Here is a 25,099-nt window from a genome sequence, read left to right on the forward strand (position 1 = left end):
TGGAATATGAGGCAAAGCGCGTCGCAAATATATTCCTCCTGCAATAACAAAATCACCACTCTTCATGGCTCTCCTCCCGCCTCTTGAATGACCACTCATGTGGTGGGATTTCTGAATAATCCCTTGTATCCGAATCAGACGAGAGGCTGCGGTGGATCCAACATCAGGAAACCAGTCCAATGTCGTAGTGCTCTGTTCCGTGACATTCAACACCAGCTGAACCTTGGCCTCCAGGAGGTCGATACACAGTCAATCGGCCTATTACGCCATGCCATCTAACCTTCGCCGAGTATTCAATTCCATGATACGTCGTCCACCTGTTTTACAATGACCTTCGAATTCACACCATCGGGCCCGTTCTATTCTTTCGTCCTGTTCTTCCGAACTCTTGTTTGTCGGTCCGAACATTAGGTTATAGCTCCTCAATGGTAACCTGGACGTCCACGGTCGGCTGGTATAAACGACTCGCATCCACAACGCCCGCTCCTCATGTTGTCTACGATGGGAATTTTACTCGATACTCGTGAGGCTGGTAGAGAAACTCTATGCAGTACACGGAGGTCGAAGGATCCGTGACTTGGTAGTTTCCAATCCGAACCTGCTATGGCCCAAAATTGCCGGCTTTGAATATCTACCGTTGCTCAAAACGTTAGGCCAGCCCTGTTGGATTGATCTGCGCACCAATCAAGATGTACAAGGCTCCCGGACGATCTTCTCGCCCCTATCTACTTCACATCGGTCAGCTGCCACGAATCGCCGCGGATGCTACGAAGACACCACCTGCACTCAATTCTCGACTCGAGACATGATCGTCAAAACGTGAATTTTCGCCACTACCGAGTTGGAAAAATGGAGTTCCGAATCCAGTACGCATCTAGGATCAAACCCTAAACGTCCTGGTGCCGTATTCTCATCCACGGCACCAGTGCACTGGGAACGACCCAGTTTCAAATCGACAGCTGACTTTGACATCATTCGACCTCCAACCGGTTCAGAACGACGAACACTGATCGGCGTCGCGAGAGTAGCCGTACCTACCCGACCCTTGTAACGCAGTTTTGGCTTTCCCAGCTATTCGTCCTCGTAAGCTGTACTCCGTATGGGCTGCACCACGCGAAGGGCGCCTTCTTCTCAACAGTGCCGCTTCTGCAACTGCGTAGCCGGGCAGCAACAAAGGCATGGCTACACACGGGAAGATGTCAGAAGGAGCGGCTTAAAAGGAGCCCCTCGTCTTCTCGCCTCACTATCGAACGATCAGCGCTCACCATGATCAGCGCTCTTTCTCCGGCTGAGCCAAATTAATTTCTTCACACTGAGGATGAGGACGACATGGCCATGACACACGATACCGAAGCGCGGCTTGGTCGTCTAGGTCGTGGTGTCCATCGAGACGAATGCACCTAGGACGTCGTGGTGCCGTCCTACTCTCGGTGCGCGGGCAGCTTGCCACGGTTATGGAGTGTCCTAGTGCTCAAAACACCAAAAGAGCCGATGCTGAGTCCATCAGCCTAAGTCATCGCCCCAGTCCAGCAAGTGGCAGTTGGGTGACCTTCATAACTCCACCCTCCTCTGGAAATATACTTTCGCGAGAAGGTGGGACGATTGATAAGCCAGCTTCCGGAAGAGACATAATGAAGAAGCTCAAGCAGAAGTCACAATCTAAGACGCTAGCGGAACTTGCACTGGCAGAGGCAGCCTCACTTCTACCCAGGTAATGTCTAGGCGTTAGACTCCCTTCAAGCGCAATATTGGCCATTTCTTCAACAGAGATTGCATGCTAGCACTTTCTCTTCCTGATGACGGGCTAATGTCATGTGCTTGGGTGGGCAGGACGACATCTTTCCACCCCATGGATGGCGGTCATTCTCGCACGCCATGGTAACGAAAATCCATGCACTACGTACGTACGTAGGCACTCGTTCTTTCTTGCTCTCGACGAGACTACAAGGAGGATCGACTTCAAGGTCGATCTTGTCTCACGGTCTGTACGTACGGCACCCGATGCTCGAGCGACTGTTGTGTGTGTGTGTGTATGTGTGTGTGTGTGTGTGTGTGTGTGTGTGTGTGTGTACATGTGAAATCGGTAACAGACAGAACACTGAACAGTCCTTAGACTCCAGCGGCGACCATTGATATCCGAGAGTGAAGCGAGAGAAGTCTGGAAATTGGAAAATGGTAATTAGTGCGAAACGGGAGAAGTACGTACAATGAATGGTATTGGTTAGGACAGTGACTATTGATGAACTTGTTAACAAAGTCGAGGCAGGGTTTCCTGTCCCGTCTATCCACTTCGCTGTAGCCTGTGGTGCGTTCATTTCTGGTGACCACAAAAACACAGAATCGGCATGACCAGACAAGGCACCTCGACACAAGGCCGGCAACGACAACGCGCCTTGCGTCTAGTAACAAGCCGCAAAACCCCCCAAATCCAGCAAAGCAAAGGCTGTTCCTTCGGGAAACCCCTTTCTCCCGTATCTCCTGATGGTTGTCAACAACAATGCTTGAAAAGGCCTTCCACGCCTAGGTAGGTACCAGTGGTCCTTGCTCTCCGGTCCCGCCCCCCGTTCGGCAGCAAGGGTGCCTGCGCAAGGAGGACGGACCCAACAACCCCGTTCCACCCGGCCCCCTTTGACGCTGAGGCTCCTTCTGCTCCGGCAGACATGACATGATGAATCGACAGGGGCAAAAATGAGTGAAGCTGCCGAAGTGAGCAAAATAAAGAGTGAATGTACAGTCCTCAGCCATATGCTGCCTGCTTGAAAGAAGAGAGAGGGAATGGGAAAATAAAGTCAAGACGAACGACACACAAGAAAAAACACGCAAAAAAACACTTTGACACGATACACACGCTGTCCCATTCCTTGAACCTCCTAGGAGGCATGACGAACCTGCCTCCATTCCAAAGGTTTGGTCTTGATCAACCCAATCTAAAGCTGGCGGGATTGATACCGTATTCTGTCCGGGTCCAAGCTAGTCCATCCGTCATCCATCATTCAATCAATCATTCCTTTCCCAATTCGCCCTGACGGTCGTCTTCCTTTCCCTGAATCCATACGCTCAAAAATTCCCGACGGAAATAGAAACAAAGAAACTCCATTTGTCTTCGCCCCCCGTCATTAGAATTCGTTCGTGTCATCCATGGCTATTGTACAGGATTGTTGCGTTGCTTGCGTTCAGAGAGCAATTCTGGCCAAAGTGACACGCCCGAAACGCCTATTAACACCCGTCTTGTCTGTTTGCTTGTCGGTTGGCAATGGTGCCGCATGCAAAACGAAAGAAGAAAACATCCCCCCCCCAAAATCCACCCGTATTGACATGCCCCAATAGAGCCCATGAACCGTAACCTTGAATCATGACTATGACCCACATAGTTGATCAATTCATGCTTCGTACTGATGACAACAACTCTCGAAGAAGAAGGGCACCTTTTTAGAACGTCATGTAATTGAACATATGGTGCGCCCTATCCATCACCTAGATGGAGAAGAAGTCTTGCACGCCAGGGTCCATGTTCATTTCCATGCCGCCGTAGTCGAGAAAAGCGTCGAAGTCGTTACGGTCGTTGTCGAGCTTCATGGGCATCTGCGACGAGCTCATCACCATGGCCGACGAGCTGTCGGGTGGGAGGTGGTCGGAGAAGTCGAACGCAACCACGTCGGCAGCGGGCGAGGAGCTGGAATGCGACAAGCTGGGCAGGCTCTGAGCAGAGTACCCGTGGTTGTTGTTGACACCGTTCATGACGGACAAGCTGGGATCCATGCTCGGCAAGTCCGGAAGCATCTGCGAAGCCTCAGCGGCGTGCTCAATGAAGTCGGCCGGGCTGAGTTCGCGATACGTTGGGCTCGGCTTGTTGCCAGTCGAGTAGCCTGGGCTCGCGGGTGGGGTGAAGGAGAATGAGTCGGGTGGGAAAGTGAGCATTGGCTCGATTCCGACGACATGGCGGTTGTTGTTGTTGGAGGAGATGCTGCCGAACATTTGCATGCCGTTGTCAAAGGGCGGTGTGGCTCGGATGCTGAGATTGTCCATGTCCTCAGTCGGGGGTGAACCGTAGCTTGATGCCGAGTAGCTAGACGAGGACGACGGGTACGGGTCGTTGGAAAACTCGCTTCCATGAACGGCAGCATTCTTTGTGCGGGTGCGCTGGGCCTTGTCGACACGCTCGTCCATTTCTGGGCGGTGCTTGCGTGGGCGGCCGCGTTTGACGATCTTCTTGACGGTCCCTTCGAACGCGCCAATACACATGCCTCGCTGACGATGACGGGTCAGAGCGTCGTGACGGGCAAACGAGTTGCCGCAGGCACACGGGTAAGGCTTGTTGCCAGTGTGGATCTTGGCGTGGCGCTTCAAATCATGGCCTCGCACGAAGCATTTGCCGCAATGGTCGCAGCGGAACTGACGGTCGCCGAGATGGGTCTGGACGTGTGACTTGATGTTCTCTTTACGACCAAAGCGTTTGTCACACTGAGGGTACGTGCAAACCCATTTGTTGTCTGCGGGGTCAGGTCCTTCAATGAACTGTGCGATGTCGTCGAGCGTGATGTTTGTCTCTTCAATAGATGCCGAGATTCCAGGCTCTAGATTCAAATCCGAGATGGACATTCGGCGAGGTGACAGAGCCGGACGTCCTGGTGATGCACTACCAGCTGGGACTGCACCTGTGGTCAGAACCGGCGTGGGTCGTTCACCAAGCTTTGGCATGTTGTCGTCAGATGGCATCGCAGGTGGCGATGAGCCAACCGCCTTACGAGGCTCACCCTGAGGAAGCATTTGAGGACTCGCGAGTTGTCTTCGAGCCGCTGGAGTTGGCAACTCGGCGATCTCGAAATTGGCAGCTGTTGGGGTATTCATGAAATCGGCCTTGAACTCTTCGTGTTCGATGATGCCTTGCAACGACCGGTCTCTAGTCATTGGAAGAGGATATGGCGATTGCAGAGACGGTGATGCTTGGAGCGAGCGAGAATATTGAGCACCCGAGGTGTGCTGACTGAAGGGAGGCGTGAGAGGAAATTGTGCTTCAATTTCTGGTCAGCGGCCAAAAACAGTGAAACGTGGGCGCCGAGAAGGCACTTACCAGTCTGGATTTGATGTGAAGGAGTATGAGGGCGCAACTGGGTCTGCACACGCAGCTCTGGTTGAGACTGTCTGCGCGCGTCGAATGAGAGGTTGCGGGTACGCTGAGAATGAAGGTTGTGAGCCTGCGCGTCAAAGAGATATTGAGGACTGTTCTCGTCCATGACGGACATGCTCGGCATTCCACTGCGCATCGACATGTTCATGTCGGAGAAGAACTGTTGTGAATGAGGGAATTCCATGCACTGGGGATTCTGGTGCACAAAAGCATTCATTGGCATATTTTCCAAAGTCTCGGGCATTGATCCAGAGACCCCAGAGTAGATACCACAATCTGGAGAGATTGGTATATCAAGATTTAGTTGCAAGTGCTGGCCCGGTCTTGCTATTTTCTGCCGCTGCGTTTCTCGCAAAATTTGTTGTCCATGGTATTGTCTGAGGTTAGTCATACTTACCGTATTGCCGTGGTGTTGTTGTCTTCGGATAGGACTTCGTTGCTGGTCAAACGATTGTCCTCTTTTGTGAAGTGTTTGTCGTTGTGGTGGCATACTGGTGTTGACCTTCATGGCTTCAGAGGCTGCAACCGGTGTCGAATGTTGTCTCCGGTGCATTGCCTGTCCGTGATGAAGAGATGAAGGTGGATTGGACATCATCTTAGGCGAGATGAGTTCGAAATGGTGTCTTGTCGAAGGTTGTTGTCGTTGTCTTTCCGGAAAATGGATCCTTCTTATGGTTCGAGACTGCGTCCATCAGCTTCCTCTCCTCTCCTTGTAGGTTTCTCTCTCTTCCTCACCTCACGCAGTGCGAGGGCTGCGGACCGGGCAGCGGTCTTTCTTTCTTATATCTCCACCAGTCGCAGGCAACTGCTTGCGACTCTGATCAGATCTCAGAAGGGGCCCTCTCGGGCAGTATGACTGTTTGGTTCAAAACTGGCCCTGAGAGGCTTCTTCGCTTGTCTTTGTCTTGTTCTTAAGTCCTTGAACGATGCAGCAAGTGGTGTGGTATGGGAGGGTCAAGATTGTATGGGGAGGGAGAAGAGTCCAGAGGTGTTGACAGCCGAGCAAAGCCTACTAGTGACTTTCCCTGGTTGTCATGTCGATGGAGCTGATGACGACCATCAGGGCCTGGAGTGTTTACAGCACCATGATTTTTGGTTGTCGCAGCAACCCAGACGACATAAGCGCTCGTGTCACCACTTACCGTTCCAGGAGAGCACCAGTGGCGTGACTAGGACGTCTGACTGGTAGCCAACCTTCTCTAAAGGCGTGTCGCCATAATGGCATTGGATGAATGAGTATTTGACAAGTTAAGGCATTCGCAATGGTCTTGGTTGCGAGGTCGCAGAAGGTTCCATCTCCAGCCTCGCCACTGAGTGCATTTCGATGGAGTCATGTGACTAAGATTAGATAAGATGGCAAAATTTGGGCTTGGCAAACCCACGAACGCCCAAAATCATTTCAGCCGCCTGCCACCACTTCCCTTTCGTTTCTGTCAAGACCTCCTGCATTCTGTAGATTGAGGAAGACAGTCATTGTCGAGGTAAGTCTATCTGCCCTCTCGCATTATAAGTCCTATCGCCTCTCTATACCCTCGGCACATTACGAGCGACCATCTTCCCTCCATCCTTTGGTCGACTACGAGCTGACCACGTCTTTAGATCTTCAACATGCAGATCTTCGTCAAGACCCTCACGGGTAAGACTATCACCCTCGAGGTGGAGTCTTCTGATACCATCGACAATGTCAAGTCCAAGATTCAAGGTGCGTCTGGTCCTGTGTGATCTCAACTGACGAAGAGGCTGACCTGAAGTACCACAGACAAGGAAGGAATTCCCCCCGACCAGCAACGTCTGATCTTCGCCGGAAAGCAACTCGAGGACGGCCGCACTCTCTCCGACTACAACATCCAGAAGGAGTCGACCCTTCACCTCGTCCTCCGTCTGCGTGGTGGTGCCAAGAAGCGCAAGAAGAAGGTTTACACCACCCCCAAGAAGATCAAGCACAAGCGCAAGAAGACCAAGTTGGCTGTTCTCAAGTACTACAAGGTCGATGGCGATGGCAAGATCGAGCGCCTCCGACGAGAGTGCCCGCAAAAGGAATGCGGTGCTGGTGTCTTCATGGCTGCCATGCACAACAGACAATACTGCGGTCGTTGCCACTTGACCTATGTCTTCGACGAGACCAAGTAAGCTGCGATAGGGCTTGACAAATCCAAGGTGAAGAATACGCCGGATTTTCTTAGCAGACAAATCGACACAGAATCAGATACAAGAGCGAGTTAGCTTGGCAACAATCCGAATCTGAAATACATTCTTCACATCACGCATCTTGCTAAATAACTTCTCTTGTCTTTTGTTGCTTTCTTATATTATCGCTTCTCTATCATCCATTTGCGCTATTTCAACCTGGCCCCTAATGATCACTGCACTGCGCTAGTCAGTTTTGCTATATTGTACTCCGTAGCAGTCCCATGGTTTAATTGTACGCACCAGCCCCGCCAGCCTTGTGCAAGCCCTGCTTGACAGCCTTGTGCGCCGCTGACCAATTGGAGTGCGCCACTTCTCCGCAATACTGTACGAGTTGTTTACTTCCAGCACCGACAGAAGACGGAGACGGCTTCGTCCACGCAAGGCTTTTTACTGCTGAAATTTAAGACCTCATAATAATGGCTGCAGATGGCGCTGTTCATCCGCAGCCGCAGCCGAATGATCACCATCGCAAGATTGAACTCCAGTCCCCCGAAGACTTTACATACCTGCAGCGTAATCTGATCGCGTCGGCGCAGCAGAAACTCGATCTTCACTTCCCTCTTTCCGCCTTGCAGACAGACGGCGTTGACAGTGCTCAACCCGCTACGATAATCTCACTCGATGGCGTGAAGCCTGCTGACGCCACCGTGGCTACTGGGGACATCGCGCACCAAAAGCCCGAACAACAAGAAGATCCACTGCGAGCGAGAGTCCGCCAACTCGTCGACGCGTTCATGCGGCGGACATGGGAGGGTGCCAGCCAGAACATCACAGTCAATGGGATGAACGCTTCTCAGTTCTCCATTCTGGCCAACGAAGCCTCCCAGACTACTACCTCATCCGACGAGCCTCACGAGGAAAGAGAGGGCGTGGACTTTGTATACGAGAATTATGACAGCAGACTGCAATCGCGAGTTGCGGGCTTGTACGGCGAACTTGAAGCACTTACCGCGCAGGTGAGCAAACTTCGACGAACGGCACCACTGCAGGCGTCGAGCGACTTTAGGAATGCTCTGGTTGCAGAGTTGGCGCACGATGACGAGCGATATAATCGGGACATGACCAAGATACAAGAGAACGCGGTCAGCGAGAAGGATGGACCGCTGAAGCTCAAGCCCCTGCGTGACGGATGGCACGACGATGTACAGGCCATGTATGAGAGGGGGATAGGCGAATTGGCTGTGCTCTCTGGACTAGCGACAGCGGCCGCCGGAAACGGCCAGGGGGGCGCCAGTCTGACAGAGACGGTTGGCAAGGTCCAGCGCGCAAGGACCGTTGCTATGGAATTCGAATAGGCAAGGTAGAGTAGTTCTGCAGATGGATTTGACACCCGTGCGGAACAATTGTCACTGGATTGCATCAACCGTCTCAGGGCTGCTTGCCTTACATGCAGCACTTCTCTACGACCACCACCACCCCGAGCCGCCGCCAGAGCACAGACCCGGTAGTGGAGTCCGGAATATGATATACCTTCTCGAGTACGATCATAGCTCACGGTGTGGGCGTCACCTAGCCGCAGCCACATCACGCCAGGATTATGGGTACTATCACAAATACTCGACGTGGAGAAATCTCCCGGAAGCAGTTGCGCTTTACCTGGCAATCATCAAGGCTGGAAAGAAATCCCTACGCCGACACGTCATGACGCGGGACGATGGAGCGGTTCTGAGCAAGATCTCCCAGAAAACACGACGCCCACCAGGGCGATTTGAGGGCACGATAGACAAACCTGACGCAATGACGAGACATCACACGGTGAACCATGGTTACAGCGCACTGCCGATGTTTCGCGGCTCTCACTTGTAGTCGAGGCGCGTTTTTGGTCGAGACAGAAGCGAGTTCATCGCGTAGGAAGCAAGGCAGAGGAACACATAATCTTCCAAACAATAAATACACTGCTATGGAGCTTATCTGCGAGCTCTACATATACAGACGAACTCTGTGTAATCAAGGAGGAAAAAACAGACTAACTGATATGTTCCAGGAGGAAGCAGAGGGATCTGTAACAACAGCGTAAACTGGTTCGACTCTTTGACCTCATGAGAGTCCAGTACTTAGACCTTTGCTGGCCTAAGAAACCCGAAGCATACCTTTATCTAGTTCCAAAAATCAAGTCTTCTTCGACGTCCTTCTCTTCGTAAGCTGGCACCGCACCTTCGTCGCCTTTCCCCAGACTATGGTTGTGGTGCTTCCAATGGCATCTTTGGTCCTTCAGAGGGGAGGTTCTCTGCTTCGGCAGGGGCCGTGGCAGGAGCTGGCGCGCCGCCTTCAAGCGGATCTTTCGCTCCCGCAGTAGGGGCAGGCTGTACAATGTTTGCAGCATCCTTTCCGGTGACTGGGTCCTTCTTTGCCCATTTTGGTGTCCTCACCCACTGGGGATCTTGCCAAGGACCCTCGTCGCTGTATTCACACCCGCCCTCGCACTGGCAGGTCCCGCCAAATTGCGTTGGGAGATTCTCAGCAGGAACTTGTTTCAAGAGCTCACTCTGGTAACCCGAACCTAGGACGTGGATCTTTGCAACCGTGACAGGATCTAGGAATCCCTTGATGATGCCGAACACGGTGCTGAATCCCCAGGGCGCATTGATGATGTATAACTTACCCAGGCGTTCAGGGTAGTGATCTTGAGAGATGGAACTGACTGATTGGAGATAGCCGTACACTGAAGGAATCTTTGTTACGCCTACCCCCTTCATATCCATGATCGTGCAGCAAGTCTCGAGCAATTTGCCCGACTTCCGCGAGCAAGCTGGCAGTCGAGGGTCGGCGACTTTCTCGTACTCAACGACAAGGTTCTGGACCATTCGTTCAGCAGTGGTGATCTTGTACATGGCATTGAGGTCGATTTTCCCGTATTGCTCGATGTAAACAGGTCGGCCGTCCTGTAAATTTTGGTAAGCCAGAGACGTGGATTTCTGACACGTTCGCAAGTACCTTGTCTGTTTTGTGGTAATACTGAGGATAGTACTTGAAAACTTCGGGTTTCTCCTTGTAGTCAAAATTGCGAACCAGATCATCCACACCGAACTCGTTGCGCCATTGCTCGTTCTTGATGAACCTAGACCCCTGGTTAGCACCTCTCCATTGAACCCCTCCGCGTGTGATCGCACATTTGTTTGGAAAGCTCGACATCGAATTTCCGAGCTCTCAAGAACCGCAACAGGGTCAAGGTGTCCAAACGTTCAGTGTATCCTTCTTGTTCAAGTATCGCCCGCAGCTGGTGTACCTGGGCATCTTGTTCTTTGGTGGTATGGCCAGGGTGGCCAGACTGCGACTCGGGAGCAGTCGTGGGAAAGTCATAGTCGTCGTACTTCGGATCCAGCTCCATCTGCGGATTGGCATTTGGGCCTTCCTTTGACGTTTTCGACATACTGAGCTGCGTAAGGGTCTAGAAGATTGGGCTGAGGAACTGTGGATTATTGGCAGAAATTCTCAGGTCCGGTTTGGGTGAGAAGACGCGGGAGGGCAGGAGTGGGCGGAACACCAATTAAGTCGATAGTCGAGAAAGGGAGTGATGGTGGTTGTAAGAATCAACAGTCCTTTCGGACCAACAACAATAACAAGAATAGTCACTGACGATTGAATCCCGAGAATCACAGACACGAGCTTCGTAATTTGGGCGAGAACAAGTTGACAGGCGATTAAATGGGCCCCCTCGCTCGTTACCAGCTATGACGCAGAGACACAGCGTGTCAGATACCAACCTACGGAGCGTACACCAATAAGGCCTCGTACCTAACGACTGCGTGCTCTCGTATTCGCTACCAGAACGGTATTGTACATTCGGGCCTACAGCAGTAGCCTGGAGAGCCTTGCCCCTATATCTTGACTTGTGGGCAGGGTTGCAGGGGTTACCTAGACGGTTAGGGGGGTTGGATATGCCTAATCGCACGGTGTCCCGCGCGAGAGGACTACCCGGAGCACCCATAAACCTCCCACGCTGGATACATACAGGCTGCCGGACAAACCTAAGGTACCTTAATCGCAGGTGGGCAGGTACATAGAGTTAGTCGCCTCAGTTAGTGTGCCATAGTCTCCCCCTCAACAGGTCAAAGTCACTGGTGGCTACCCAGGCTTGGCAAGATTCCCGACCACAAATCTGACCCCAACACCATCATTTGCTCTAGCATTAGCCTTTCTCATCCGGCCATTCAGAAGTGAGTCACTGCGTTCATAAAAATATTCTTGAATCAAACAATCCTTTCCCACTTCGACGAGGCTCGCACAACGACAGGCATCAAAAGGATCACATCACAAGCTACTCACCCGTTGCGCCATGCATGTGAAAGACAGACTCGCAGTTCAGTCTCTTCGATAACAAATCAGACATCCAGATATTTCGCTTTCAACATGCCACCCAAGTCACAGAAATCCGTGGGTGGAAAGGGGAGATCAGGGGACGACAGCAAGGAAGACCCATTGCAAGCAGTGCTCATTACGGACACTTTCGAAACCAGATTTGCACCATTTACGCTTGAACGACCGCGATGTTTGCTGACCTTGGCCAACACTCCGCTCATCGAGTATAGCCTAGAGTACCTTGCAAGTGCGGGAGTTCAGGTGGTATATATCTATGCTGGAGCTCATGTCGACCAAGTCGAAACATACATCGAGGCATCCCGGTGGAAGTCACCTAAGTCACCATTTGACAACATCACATTCCTCAGGTGTGTGGCCAGCTCGGTCGGCGACGTCATGCGGGATCTGGATCAAAAGCATTTGATGGCAGGCGATTTTATCTGCATGAGTGGTGATGTTGTCTCTAACTTTCCCATCGAGAAGGCTCTGAAGCAGCACCGAAATCGTAGAGAAAAGGACAAGAATGCTATTATGACCATGGTTCTCCGCGAAACCCAACCCGGCACTCATGACCATGCCGGAGGAATCGTGCCAACGTTCATCCTAGATCCGACCAAAGACCGCTGCCTTCATTACGAAGAGGCGGTCGCTGGTACCCAATTCACCGGCCATGTTGACCCAGAAATTCTAAAGTCCCCCGAAATAGACGTCAGACAGGATCTCATCGATTGCAGAATCGACATCTGCACCCCAGACGTTCTCAGTCTCTGGTCCGACAATTTCGACAACCAGGCACCACGGAAAGACTTTTTGTACGGAGTCTTGAAAGACTACGAATTGAACGGCAAAACAATCCACACTTATATCGTGACAGACTATTACTCCTCACGGGCTGCGGATTTTTGGTCGTACGATGCTATCTCGCAGGACCTGAAGCAAGGTCTGGTCACGTCGTTGGCAATTGAAAATAATGTCTTCGCAGACACCCATTATGAGCGCTCGCCATCCGGTGACATCCTCGACCGTAAAGTCATCAGGGCCCGCCCCACGAGGATTGCCGCCGGTGCCATTGTTGGCCCAGAATCCAGTATTGGGACCGGGTGCAACATAGTCAACAGTATCATAGGCCAGCGGTGCCACATTGGAAAAAACACACAAATTGATGGTGGCTATATCTGGGATGATGTTACTGTTGGCAAAAACGTCAAAATCTCAAGAGCAATTATCGGTCATGAAGCTTTCATTGGCGACAACAGTACTATCGGAGAAGGTGCACTTATCTCATTTGGCGTCAAGATCGCCCCGGGAACGACGGTCATGCCAGGCGCAAGAATCTGCACAACCCAGCAAGGTTCAGCTGCAGTAAACGACCAGGCGTTAGTGGGCAGCGAAGGGGGAGAAGGCCATGCATACGTCGAAGATGAGGACGATCTGGATGGTTCAAGAATATCCAGACTGGTGTATGGGAAAGCAGAGTTCGCAGATTCGTTATCCACGCTAGCCTCCGACATCTCGCAAGACGAGCTTTCTTCGAGAAGTGACTCTCGGCGGCAGAGCTTCGCTACTTCTATCTCAGACGAAGACATCACAGACCGCTTCCAGCATGACACAGTTGCAATCTTAGTTCAGCGCATGCAGGAAGGAAAGCAGGCAGACGACATGCTGAGTGAATTGATGGGCCTTCGATTTAGCGGTGGTGCCGATGAAGTTCAGGTCCGCAAAGCTGTCGCCATTGCTCTGATGAAGCACATCCACAGCGAGATCGAGGCCGGCCTGTCCGCAGCGGATGCCAGCAGGCGAGTTCTGAGCGCATATCACACTCTTATCCGCCGCAAGGGGGCGTCCCAAGCCACGGAAGAGCAAGTCTCGTTCTTGTTAGACGCACAGACAGACTTGACTCGCAGACAGGATGGAGGGAAGATTCTGTTGTTTGTCATAAAGGACTTGTACGATCTGGAGGTTTTTGGCGAGGAAGCTTTCACTGAATGGTGGGAGGATGAGAGGTCGAGTAGTGAGCCCGGCTTAGCTGCCGTGAGGGAGCAGAGCTCGCAGTTTATTGACTGGCTGGAGAATGCAGAGAGTGAAAGTGAGAGCGACGATGAAGAGGATGAAGATGACTGATTGTGCACATGGGCTCAGCACAGTCACTGCATGGAAACACCAAGTTGATGTGATGCTGTCAAGGACGTACTACCTTAGACAAGCCTCCTCAGAATGTCCCGATACTTCTCCGTTACCTCCCCGAGCATGCGGCTAGGCGGTGGCAAGGCTGTGGCGACTACTTTTCTACGCACGTGACTGTGTCTGCTCACCTAACTTCTAAGGCTGGCCTGCACCGTAGCGGTGATGTTAAGCCCCGCCGCTCTGGTCAAATCCAGTTAGCGGCAGCGGCGGTCGGCCAGCTGGACGCCACTTCAATACTCCATCATCATGTGGCTGCTCCCTGCGCTTCCATTCCCGCCCGACATCGTCTGCCTTATGCACCGTCACTGCACGCCCGACTCGCGACTTTCAACTTCTTGTCATTAGAGGGATCCTTATCGTTTTGTAACTGGATGTATTATCTTGATCATATTCCCGTCGCCATTACTTTTTCCATGTGCAGTCATTCATTCAGTACTGTCCGTTGACCAATTCCCTCTACGAGTACTAGACTTCCTCCCCCGTCGTCACCTATCGTAAAGCAGTCTGTTGTCTCAGTTTGAGACACAGCTGCTCCCATAAAGTCACCACGACACCCTCCTCGAAAAAGAGAAAGGCCGAGGACGGTGTCTCAGACGCCTTGAATCACGTATCTGTCAAGTCACGAAAGGCATCCGCCGTCCCTGCGCAAGGTCCCACGACGCCCATGACAGAGCACGGCTCTCCCTCTCTACCAGATATGGATTCAGAAGATGACTTCATGTCCGATTCCCTCAGTGGTGATGAGATCGATTTCGACGAAGGAACGCAGGATAGTGACGTTGGCAGCATAGAAGGCGGTATGTGGCGGCTGTCGTGAGTTGTGAGGGGTTGTTCGCTGACAAATTGTATAGATTTCGATCAGGATCACGACGGCGGCTTTGCGTACGACAAAGACATCTTCACAAATCCCCAGAAACCCTACGAAGTGGAATTCAAGGTCTTGAGTCCCAAGGACATACAATCGCTGCAGGAGCGGCAATTCCAGGAAGTTTCATCAATCATTGAACTGCCTCCCGAACAGACAGCCATCCTACTTCGGTACATGAGATGGAACAAGGAGAAACTGATCGAGTCATATATGGATTTCCCGGAAAAGGTCCTTGAAGAGGCAGGCTTAGGGTCGAGTTTCTCGGAATCGCCAAAGACCACGACAGTCCCAGGTTTTACATGCGAGATTTGCTATGAGGACGATCCTGACTTGCAGACATATGCCATGAGATGTGGTCACCGATACTGTGTTGACTGCTACTCCCATTACCTAGGTCAGAAGGTCAAGGAAGAAGGAGAGGCTGCGAGGATTCAGTGCCCCTTTGATGGCTGCCACCGGATCGTGGACTCGAAATCGCTTAGACTACTGGTGGACCAGACCGTTTGGGAACGTTACCAGGTACTTCTCACGCGGACATATGTGGACGACAAGGCAAACCTGAAATGGTGCCCGGCCCCAGAGTGTGAATATGCCATTGATTGTCCAGTCAAGAAACGGGACCTCACCAGAATCGTTCCTACCGTGCGTTGCTCACACGATCATAGCTTTTGTTTTGGCTGCACTCTGGCCGATCACCGACCTGCTCCCTGCTCTCTGGTCAAGAGATGGCTGAAGAAGTGTGAGGATGACTCCGAAACGTCGAACTGGATCTCAGCCAATACAAAGGAATGCCCCAAATGCCAATCTACCATTGAAAAGAACGGTGGCTGCAATCACATGACTTGTCGCAAGTGCAAACATGAATTCTGCTGGATGTGCATGGGCCCTTGGAGTGAGCACGGCACAAGCTGGTACAACTGCAACCGATACGAAGAGCAATCGGGTGCCGATGCACGTGATGCTCAAGCTCGCTCCCGTCACTCCCTGGAACGATACTTGCACTACTACAACCGGTATGCCAATCACGAGCAGAGTGCCAAATTGGACAAGGATCTCTGGCTCAAAACCGAAAAGAAGATGACAAGTCTGCAGTCTCAATCCAACATGTCCTGGATCGAGGTACAGTTTCTTGACACTGCCGCTAAGGCGCTGCAAGCATGCCGCCAAACACTCAAGTGGACTTATGCCTTCGCATACTACCTAGAGCGGAACAACATGACCGTGATATTCGAGGACAATCAGAAGGACTTGGAAATGGCGGTCGAGAACCTTAGTCAGATGTTTGAGAAACCTGTCAACGAACTGGCCTCTCTCAAGGTCGAGATCTTGGACAAAACCACGTACTGCAATAGACGACGAGAGATTCTCTTGACCGACACTGCTAACAACCTCCAGAAGGGTAAGGGCTTTCATCCCCCCTGACGCTTCTAATACTGACGTGACAATAGGGGAGTGGAGTTTCAATGTGACTTTATGATGGAAGGATAGGAGCGTGAATCCGACGGTGAAGATATTCTTCATTTCGCATTCCAATTGCAGAAAGCGAGGCGTTTGTACATGAGCAAGTTGAATGCATCTCCGCGGAGAGGGGTGGCGCTTCGATTGGCGACAATACGAGGGCCTGTGGCTTGCTGGGGAGACCAGCTTGATGAACACATGAAGACTGAAGGCCGAACATTTTATATGCCCACATCATTGTCGAAGGGATGTCTCAGAAAGAAATGGCAAAGTTTTCTCCCAGATGATCGCCATCCCTCGCCAGATCACCTAGTGGGTCTCAAAGATCTAACATCTGTTGACAGACTCGGATGGCTCATCCAGCTGCTTATCCGTGGAGGTTAGTCATACAGGATTTCCGTTGTCATAGACAGATCGAAGGAATGGACCGAATTGAGAGAATTGACATTGTCCGTTTCATTTCCTTATCAGTCACTGGAATCTCCTGTAGTTGGGCAACCATGTACCTGTACTCCGTAGGTGTGTACCGTATGTCAGAGATACACCGAACGCGAAAAAGCGAAAGCCGCCCGAGGTGTCAGCTATGAGCGAGCCTCTAAGCCTAAACAAGTGCAAGCGAGCGAGCTGGGGAGGCTAAAAAGTACCTAAAAAATGTAAAGATTGTAGAGGCCGTTGATTCTCTGCCTGGTTGAGCCCGGAACTGCGGAGGCCAGCGAATTAGGGACCCCTACCTGGCCATCCGTAGGTACCTAGCCTAACCGTGGGTGCTTGGAAGATCCGCGGCCACTAGGCTTCATTGACCAGCCCGTCCCTTTGGCTAACGACCCAGTCGTCTAACATTTTCTCGGGGTGCGCTCTGCTGTCTGCGCAAAGGTCTCGCCGTGGCTCGCTCTGATATTTGCTCAGTTCACTTTTTTTTTTGCCATTGCTTGCACCATCTCCGACTGCACCGAGGTGTTCTCTGTGCCCGGATTACCTCTGGCGGACACTATATCCTTCACATCCCCTCCTGGACGATCGTTCCACCCGCTCGCTGAGGGACTCATCAAACCAGCGAAAGAATATCTGCAATCGTGGCGACGTCAGCCAAATTCCCGGCGGTTCTGACCGCGGAGAATATGACTGCGTCGAGCAGTCCGGACGCCGTGCCTGGTGAGGAATTTGAGTATGTCGTTGTGACCGGAGTGCTAGCGGAGGATGTTGACCTGGCTGCAGCTACGAAGCTCTACCACCCAACTATGGCCTCAGCCATAACATGCTGGCCGGTGCCTTCGCTGGAATTGCGGTAAGGAAAACTCAAGAATCAGGACACGGAGCACGAACTGATGGGACATTCTAGGAGCACACGGTGATGTATCCGGTTGATTTGATGAAGGTACGGCAGCTACAAATTTTTGAACTTCGCATTACAGCCACCCACTAACTTTCCATGATAGACACGGATGCAGGTCGTAAACCCTTCGGCTGGTGGCCTCTATACAGGACTCTCTCATGCCGTCTCTACGATATACCGGCTCGAAGGCTTGCGGACTCTATGGAGAGGCGTAACGAGCGTCATTGTTGGAGCAGGTGTGTACAGTGTCACAACGTTTCAAGAGGTGGGAAAAAAATCCTGACTGGCTTTACAGGTCCTGCTCACGCAGTCTATTTCGGTACCTACGAAGTAATCAAGGAAATGGCTGGAGGAAACCGAGCGGACGGCAAGCATCATCCTGCTGCAGCAGGTATGTAACTCGTGGCCGAACTACGCCGCAACGTTCTTGGAAAAGATTGTTGATTGCTAACGGGTTGATAGCTTTGAGCGGAGCTTGTGCTACGATCGCAAGTGATGCTCTGATGAACCCTTTTGATGGTGCGATCAACGTGTTGCTCCCTTCTGCGGAAAGCTAACCGTTCGACAGTGATCAAACAGCGCATGCAGGTGCACGGGTCATCGTATCGATCCATAACGCACTGCGCCCGCTCAGTCTTTCGCGCCGAAGGCCTTTCGGCGTTTTACATATCGTACCCTACGACATTATGTATGACAGTCCCATTCACCGCGACGCAATTCATGGCATACGAGTCACTGTCGAAAATAATGAACCCGAGAAAAGAATACGACCCTATCACCCACTGCGTAGCTGGCGGGTTGGCAGGTGCCTTTGCGGCTGGTATCACCACACCACTCGATGTAATCAAGACACTACTACAGACACGAGGGCTCAGCCAACAAGACGAAATCCGAAATGTACGCGGTATTTGGAATGCTGCGTCTATCATCAAAAAGGAGTATGGCTGGAGCGGTTTCATGAGGGGCTGGCGGCCGCGCATTATTTCCACAATGCCAAGCACCGCAATATGTTGGTAAGTATAGCTCGCTACTTGGATACGTTCCTCAAGTATACTGACAGTCGACAGGTCATCCTACGAGATGGCAAAGGCATATTTCAGAAGAACACTTCGAGAGGAACATGAGGCACATATCAGCAACTTGTGAACCACTCCTCGACGCTTCGCCCCAAGAGGCAAACTCTTGGTGGCCCTAAAATCGTGAAATCTCCGGTTTCGGAGCGCTCTACATCACCCCTATGAAGATACCCGACTAAGTGCAATGGGGATGGCTCAGAGCACTGATTCTGTTTTCGAGCACGGCCTGACTGATGCTTTTCTTCTGGCGGAACATGACGGGCTAAAATGTCTCGGGAGGCCATTTGCATGCGAGCGGCGTTATGACCGACGGGGAAGTCGCAGATCTGATACAATTGTGTCAGACAGTTCATCGTATGGGCTTGGATAATTACTGTATATTTATCGAGGATCCAAAAGAGACGGTCGGCAACGTCTTCAGCTTTGTTCACTATGTAGACGAGCTGAATAGCAATGACAAAGATATCATTGCAACACATCACATGGGCCACCTTTTGTTGCAAAATGTTTCTTCAGTCCTCAGTTAATCCCCTGTATCTTCTTGTCTCGTCGGATCCTGTGACTCTGCGAGTGTGTGCGTATCCGTGGTTTGGCAACTGGTGAGGCGCAATCAGTCGATGTGATGGACGCTCGTGTGATGGGTTTTGGGGGTGACGTAGTGGAACCACAAATGTACTGGGCGCAGTGTTGGTGCAGTGTGCCTCATTCGCCTTGGACAATAACTAAACTCCAGGCGATTCCACCCATCTTTGAGGCTCAGACCCAGGCGACGACCGTCGCTTCCTACCGCTTGATCCTGTTGATGCTGTCGTGAAGCATGTTCCTCTGCATCTCAACAAGCAACGATGATGCGGAGCAAGCCAGCCTCGTCCATGCAGAAGACCTACGACGAATGCTATTTGCAATGCTCGACCGCCGTGTTCTTCGAGGGCCAGGTATGAAGTCTTTGCGTGTCAATGCACAATCCTGGGCAGCATACTGATGGGACTTGACAGGGCAATGAAGCAGAGGCGCTCCGATCTTGGAAGTCTGCGCTAGATCAAATCACTTACTACAAAGCCTACAAATTGCCACTCAACTATGCACCCAAGTCCGAGACCGAGCGAGCATTGTTTGATTCACTTAAAGAACTTGAGATACAATGTAAAGAACGGGTCGATCTTCTCGAAGCACTAAAGAGGAGCCGGCAAGAGGTGAACAGGACTACCATCAAGGGCGACAAATCAGAACGTAGCAGCCGAAGACGTCTCGAGAAGAACAGAGGCGACGTAGAGACGCCTCAGGATCGACCAGGACCACCGCAGTGGCTGGGCGATGAGACTGTACCGCCAATGCAGATGTCAGAACTCCCAACAGCTACGCCTGCGCTACCCTCCAGACCGCCACTCAAGCCTGCGCGAAGTAGCGAAACCACGGCGAGCAACTCACCAGCACAATACCCACGCGCCTCGCCCATAGGGTTTCCCCCTACCTTACCCGTGCCGACGACGAAAGTGTCGAGAAGCCCTAGTCCCGATCATGCGAGGAAGACCATGAGAACAACTCTGCGACCCGAAAGAAAAGGGTTTAGAAAATATCGATCAGCACCGAATCGGGACAGACAGGGCGATACAATGCGAGCGGCTGGTCTAGCATGGGAGTCGCAGCCGCGCAGGACTTCGCAACAGAGCCCGCGGCCGGAGTCAGATCCGACGATCGAGGCGAGACTGAGCGCCACTGCTGCTCGCCGGAGCATTGATCAAGAAGCAGCGGCAAGGTCAGAAGAGCATCGCAGATCCAATCCTAACCCTGCTGATATGATTTCCCCCCAAACATGGCGGGAACTTACAAACTCAAGCTATCCCAGCTCCACGATGCAAAAGTCGATGGAGAGCTTAAAACTAACATCAAACTCGGTGCCCGACTTGATAGATCTAGATATCGAGCCCGAGAAGCCACCTCAGCCGCCACTACATGGATCGGCGGCAGGGCCGTCGATTTCCAAGGCCAGGACAGCGTCGCCTATTGCTCCAGTAAGACCACCAGATATTGCATATCGGAAAGAATATCCTCTACGGCCACAAAAGCTTCCACAGCCGCTTGCGAACAATCTACTCGAAAAGGCCTACCGGCGGCCAAGCACAGAAACGAGCTCTTCGGGTATATACCGAAAGCCTGTGCCTACCTCGAGCAGTTCGCTTGAGGTAAGGGGCCGATCCCCAAAGAGGCGAGAAGAGCAATCTGACAGCGACGATGACGGTTCAAAACCCAGTCTAGCCCTGCCAGTCCGGCCAAAGGCATCCCGTACTCAGAGTGCTAAAACCATCACTCCGCCCTCAACAGACGGCGAATCACTAGATGATGATGCTGCTGGTTCGGACCAGGAGAAACGTCGAGCAAAGTTACTGAAGAACCTGCCTAAAGGAGTTGACGAAGCTGCGGCAAAACAGATCCTTAACGAGATCGTGGTCAAGGGCGATGAGGTTCACTGGGAAGATGTGGCCGGTCTTGGTGCCGCTAAGAAGGCTCTGAAGGAGGCAGTAGTGTACCCATTCCTGCGACCCGACCTTTTTATGGGCTTGCGAGAACCTGCTCGCGGAATGCTGCTATTCGGACCACCGGGAACTGGCAAGACTATGTTGGCAAGAGCAGTGGCAACCGAAAGCAAGAGCACCTTCTTTGCCATCAGTGCCAGCAGCCTCACCAGCAAATGGCACGGTGAGTCTGAAAAGCTGGTACGGGCTTTGTTCGCTTTGGCGAAGGCCCTTGCTCCAAGCATCATTTTCGTAGACGAGATTGATTCTTTGCTCAGCACCAGGAGTGGCTCGAGCGAGCATGAAGCATCCAGGCGCAGCAAAACGGAATTCTTGATACAATGGTCTGACCTCCAGCGAGCAGCAGCGGGGAGAGACACGACACTCGGTGATCCTAGTCGCGTGCTGGTGCTTGCTGCGACTAACTGCCCGTGGGATATCGATGAGGCAGCCCGACGAAGGTTCGTCCGACGGCAGTATATTCCATTACCGGAAGCGGAGACAAGAGAGACACAGATTCGCACGTTGCTAGGCCATCAAAAGCACGACTTGAGCGTGGAGAACATCACTGACTTGGTCCGCTTGACCGAGGGTAAGCACAGAAAAGGCATCCCGTTTTGACGGCCAAATTGGACTGACCAGTTGCATAGGATACTCGGGGTCGGATATTACAGCTCTCGCGAAAGATGCGGCCATGGGCCCCCTGCGAAACCTCGGAGAGGCGCTACTGTATACGCCTAAGGAGCAGATACGACCGATTAATATGCAAGATTTTGAAGCCAGCCTAGCCAGCATCAGACCAAGCGTTAGCAAGAAAGGATTAGAGGAGTTTGAACAGTGGGCTAGGGATTTTGGTGAACGGGGTGGCTAGGTGCAATTCGAGCGATCGTGGTTCATGCGTTCACGACGCGAAGGCGCATCAGTTATGTGGACGTCAATATATGCATTCAAAGACACATCGGACGAAGAGGGGCAAGGGCATTTCGGGGCGTTTTATGGCGAAGTTGGAATAACACGAATTCGGCCGTTATGCTCTCGGATCGAGGCAGACTTTGAGACCAGGGTCATGAGTGACGATAACGTCGTATAGATTTGACGAAGCACATTGTTCCATGTAGGATACGGTGAAAGATATGCAGACTCCTACAACACCTGTACATGTGGCAAGGTGATGGTGTGTTTGTATGTAGAGCACAGATGATAATATTGTGCGCTATTAGACACGGCGGAGATAAAACTTCTATGTTCCGTGACATTCTTACCTCCACGGAGTCGGTCTCAGACTTCTCTGCGACACTTCTCAATTTACTGCATCTATTGGAGAGACAATTATGCGCCCTCGACACATGGGCAATCTGCCTGTTTTTCCGATCTCATGGTTTCTTCGTCGGTGAATGGTGGTGACGATGTTCAGCCAAACCCGCGCAAACGGCGTCGACCTCCAATATCTTGCCAGGAATGCAGAAGAAGAAAAGTGAAGTGCAATCGAGCGGAACCGTGCGGCCACTGTGTGCTGTCCAAGAAACAATGCCATTACGGCCTTGGATCTGCTCAAGACAGACGAATCGTCCACGATCGTGCTCCCTCCGGCCGAATTGTTAATGACCGCACTTTTGTACCTTACGCTACGCCGACTCAGGCGACTGCTTCTGCCATAGGACCAAGTCCCGCGTCGGATGCAACTCGTCTTAGCGGACATGTTCTCGCGGCACAACCCCCTGTGGAACACTCTTGCGGTATTGCAAGATGTGCCTACTCCGGAGAGACCACCAATGTCACGCCTGACAATGTCACAAACGTTCCACCGGGCGCGAGGATGTCACTAAACAAATCCAGACTATTTGGCAAGAGTCACTGGACAAACTCTACTCTTGACGTACGTTGTGTGCGCAAGCTATATACCTCATCGATCATTGCTCACATTCCACAGTTCCAAAGGACAGCAGCAGTCCTCGATACCGAGTCCGGAAACGCTCCAGAGAATGAGTCTCTTGCCCGACTAAAGTGGGAGATTGGCTCTCTTCTTCAAAAGTGCAAACTCCGTTCTAACAAAATCAAGTCTTGTCAGCTGAGTAGGTGTCGTTTCTATGCACAAGCAAACCTATCAGTCGCCAAAGATATCGCGGATGAAATGGTACACTTGTACACCACACGTTTTGAGTCGGTGTTTCGCATACTGCATGTCCCCTCATTCTGGAATGAATATGAACTGTATTGGAGTGAGCCTCTGGTGGCACGGACTGTACTCAAGCTCAAGATCCAGCTTGTTACCGCCATTGGAATTGCGATTCGTCAAGCTCCAATTGACGTACCAGACGTCTACACAATGGCTCGTCAATGGTTATACGCCGCGCAGGAATGGTTATCTGGACCTATGAAAAAGAACAGGATCAGCATCGAGAGTCTACAGCTGCAGTGCCTGCTGATACTAGCTCGGCAGGCTCTCGCCATCGGAGGGGATATCGTTTGGATATCGATGGGGACAGTCGTGCGGACGGCCATGCAAATGGGTCTACACAGAGATCCTAAGCATTTCAAGAAGATGGGGATCCTGTAAGTTCTCAACGAAGATCAACTTCATAAGGCCGCCTTGACTGAATGCGACATCTCTGAACTAGTGAGGGCGAGATCCGCCGAAGACTCTGGGCCACCATCTTGGAACTGAACATCCAAGCTGCCCTAGACGCCGGAGTGCCACCAACCATTTCTTCGAATGATTTTGACACCGAGGCTCCTTCCGATATCAATGACAAGGATATTGACGAGGAGACGCTCGCACTCCAAGAGCATGCCGCCACAGCCCCGACTGACTCATCCCTCCAGCGTTTTCTGCTCCAATCGCTCGGTGCCCGGCTGGAAGTTGCCCGTCGCATGAATGATATAACATCCGCCATGCCAGAAATGTCGTACGACGAACTTGTTACTTTGACCACCTCAATCACCAACGCCTGCCGGAACTGTAGCACTCATATCCTCAGAACCATCAGCCCCGACATCGCTGCTTTCCACAGCAACTTTGCAGACCTCCTTCTACGGCGGTTTATACTTCATCTCCATCGTCCTCTTGCAGGCCGAGCTCGAAGCGACGCATTGTATTATTTCTCCCGAAAGATGAGCCTCGACGCGGCCCTGGCCATACTCGACCCGCTACCAAAGAACGCCGAATTCATGCATCTCGTGCTCCTTGGATCCGGGATGTTCAAAAACCGTATGATCCATGCCTCCCTTGCTGTGGCTTTGGAATTGCTCTTGGACGTCCAAGAGCAAGTTCTCGTGGTGTCTTCACAGGAACCTTCGGGCTATCGAAAGATGCTGATGGAGGCGCTGAGAGAGGGGCTTCGACAGTCTGCGGAACGGATCCGTCTGGGAGAAACCAACGTCAAGCTGCATATGAAATTGGCTATGGCCATGCGCCAGGTAGAGGTGACGGGCGGTGAGAATTCGTCGTCCTCCACAACACAGTTGGCTCAAAGCGCAAAGGAGAGCTTAGAGAGTTCGTACGCTACTATCGTGCGACGGGCCGCTGACGAAGGCGACGTCGATGTCGAAGATAGAGGCAATGGTGGGGGGTCATTGGAGGATTTTGAACCGGATGGGTTTGATCCAGAGGTCTTCTCCATTGGATCTGGGTTCAATTTGGATGATTTGTTTTTAATTCCGGCAGATTTGGATATGACAATCGACGGCACGGCGGCGCCGACTCTGGTATAATGGAGTTGCACCGTCCGCTTCCCGAGTTAGTTGTTATCCCACAGATACTTTGCTTTGTGCAGGTAGTCCTGCCTCCGCTGCACGTCTTGTCTCCGTTGCCGTTGCAGGGTTCAGAACGCCCAGTGCCAGTGAGTGGCTCATTGCAATTCGAAGTCCGTCCTTGGGGGCCGGCGAGCGGGGCGGGATTTGGGGAAAAGGCCGTTGTGGATCTTTTACATTATCTCCGTCACGTCGCGGATACGCTACCATACCTAGGTATAAGCGGTAAATACCTACCTACCTCCTGAGTGCCCATACTCCGAATGAAGGACGCTGGTCAAGTCAGGGAAGGGCCAAACT

General features: G+C 52.0%; 9 protein-coding genes across 9 annotated transcripts; 7 read left to right on the top strand and 2 right to left on the bottom strand.

Annotated features, from left to right (window-relative positions):
• Window positions 1-3,474: 3,474 nt before the first annotated feature.
• PV08_10349 (uncharacterized protein) lies at window positions 3,475-5,723 on the bottom strand (the record flags this gene model as incomplete). Its single annotated transcript, XM_016384664.1, has 3 exons — window positions 3,475-5,012; window positions 5,072-5,468; window positions 5,526-5,723. 3 exons carry the CDS (start codon window positions 5,721-5,723, stop codon window positions 3,475-3,477), a joined length of 2,133 nt encoding a protein of 710 aa, XP_016231266.1.
• A 1,013-nt stretch (window positions 5,724-6,736) lies between these two features.
• PV08_10350 (ubiquitin-40S ribosomal protein S27a) lies at window positions 6,737-7,258 on the top strand (the record flags this gene model as incomplete). Its single annotated transcript, XM_016384665.1, has 2 exons — window positions 6,737-6,830; window positions 6,888-7,258. The coding sequence occupies 2 exons, from the start codon at window positions 6,737-6,739 to the stop codon at window positions 7,256-7,258; spliced, it is 465 nt and encodes a 154-aa protein (XP_016231267.1).
• Window positions 7,259-7,734: 476 nt separating this feature from the next.
• PV08_10351 (uncharacterized protein) lies at window positions 7,735-8,613 on the top strand (the record flags this gene model as incomplete). The annotated part of the gene is made up of 1 exon (XM_016384666.1): window positions 7,735-8,613. The coding sequence occupies one exon, from the start codon at window positions 7,735-7,737 to the stop codon at window positions 8,611-8,613; it is 879 nt and encodes a 292-aa protein (XP_016231268.1).
• Window positions 8,614-9,492: 879 nt separating this feature from the next.
• On the bottom strand, window positions 9,493-10,688 carry PV08_10352 (uncharacterized protein; the record flags this gene model as incomplete). The annotated part of the gene is made up of 3 exons (XM_016384667.1): window positions 9,493-10,200; window positions 10,253-10,376; window positions 10,429-10,688. The coding sequence occupies 3 exons, from the start codon at window positions 10,686-10,688 to the stop codon at window positions 9,493-9,495; spliced, it is 1,092 nt and encodes a 363-aa protein (XP_016231269.1).
• A 980-nt stretch (window positions 10,689-11,668) lies between these two features.
• Window positions 11,669-13,738, top strand: PV08_10353 (uncharacterized protein; the record flags this gene model as incomplete). Its single annotated transcript, XM_016384668.1, has 1 exon — window positions 11,669-13,738. The coding sequence occupies one exon, from the start codon at window positions 11,669-11,671 to the stop codon at window positions 13,736-13,738; it is 2,070 nt and encodes a 689-aa protein (XP_016231270.1).
• Window positions 13,739-14,498: 760 nt separating this feature from the next.
• Window positions 14,499-16,146, top strand: PV08_10354 (uncharacterized protein; the record flags this gene model as incomplete). Its single annotated transcript, XM_016384669.1, has 3 exons — window positions 14,499-14,598; window positions 14,653-16,068; window positions 16,118-16,146. The coding sequence occupies 3 exons, from the start codon at window positions 14,499-14,501 to the stop codon at window positions 16,144-16,146; spliced, it is 1,545 nt and encodes a 514-aa protein (XP_016231271.1).
• Window positions 16,147-17,245: 1,099 nt separating this feature from the next.
• Window positions 17,246-18,606, top strand: PV08_10355 (uncharacterized protein; the record flags this gene model as incomplete). Its single annotated transcript, XM_016384670.1, has 8 exons — window positions 17,246-17,292; window positions 17,343-17,412; window positions 17,467-17,502; window positions 17,564-17,696; window positions 17,756-17,851; window positions 17,923-17,979; window positions 18,029-18,473; window positions 18,528-18,606. The coding sequence occupies 8 exons, from the start codon at window positions 17,246-17,248 to the stop codon at window positions 18,604-18,606; spliced, it is 963 nt and encodes a 320-aa protein (XP_016231272.1).
• A 775-nt stretch (window positions 18,607-19,381) lies between these two features.
• Window positions 19,382-21,920, top strand: PV08_10356 (uncharacterized protein; the record flags this gene model as incomplete). The annotated part of the gene is made up of 3 exons (XM_016384671.1): window positions 19,382-19,471; window positions 19,532-21,641; window positions 21,700-21,920. The coding sequence occupies 3 exons, from the start codon at window positions 19,382-19,384 to the stop codon at window positions 21,918-21,920; spliced, it is 2,421 nt and encodes an 806-aa protein (XP_016231273.1).
• Window positions 21,921-22,424: 504 nt separating this feature from the next.
• Window positions 22,425-24,760, top strand: PV08_10357 (uncharacterized protein; the record flags this gene model as incomplete). The annotated part of the gene is made up of 3 exons (XM_016384672.1): window positions 22,425-22,925; window positions 22,980-23,602; window positions 23,668-24,760. The coding sequence occupies 3 exons, from the start codon at window positions 22,425-22,427 to the stop codon at window positions 24,758-24,760; spliced, it is 2,217 nt and encodes a 738-aa protein (XP_016231274.1).
• Between the last annotated feature and the right edge of the window lie 339 nt (window positions 24,761-25,099).

The sequence above is a fragment of the Exophiala spinifera genome (genome assembly GCF_000836115.1).
Source record: "Exophiala spinifera strain CBS 89968 unplaced genomic scaffold supercont1.8, whole genome shotgun sequence".
NCBI classification, from domain to species: Eukaryota; Fungi; Ascomycota; class Eurotiomycetes; order Chaetothyriales; family Herpotrichiellaceae; genus Exophiala; species Exophiala spinifera.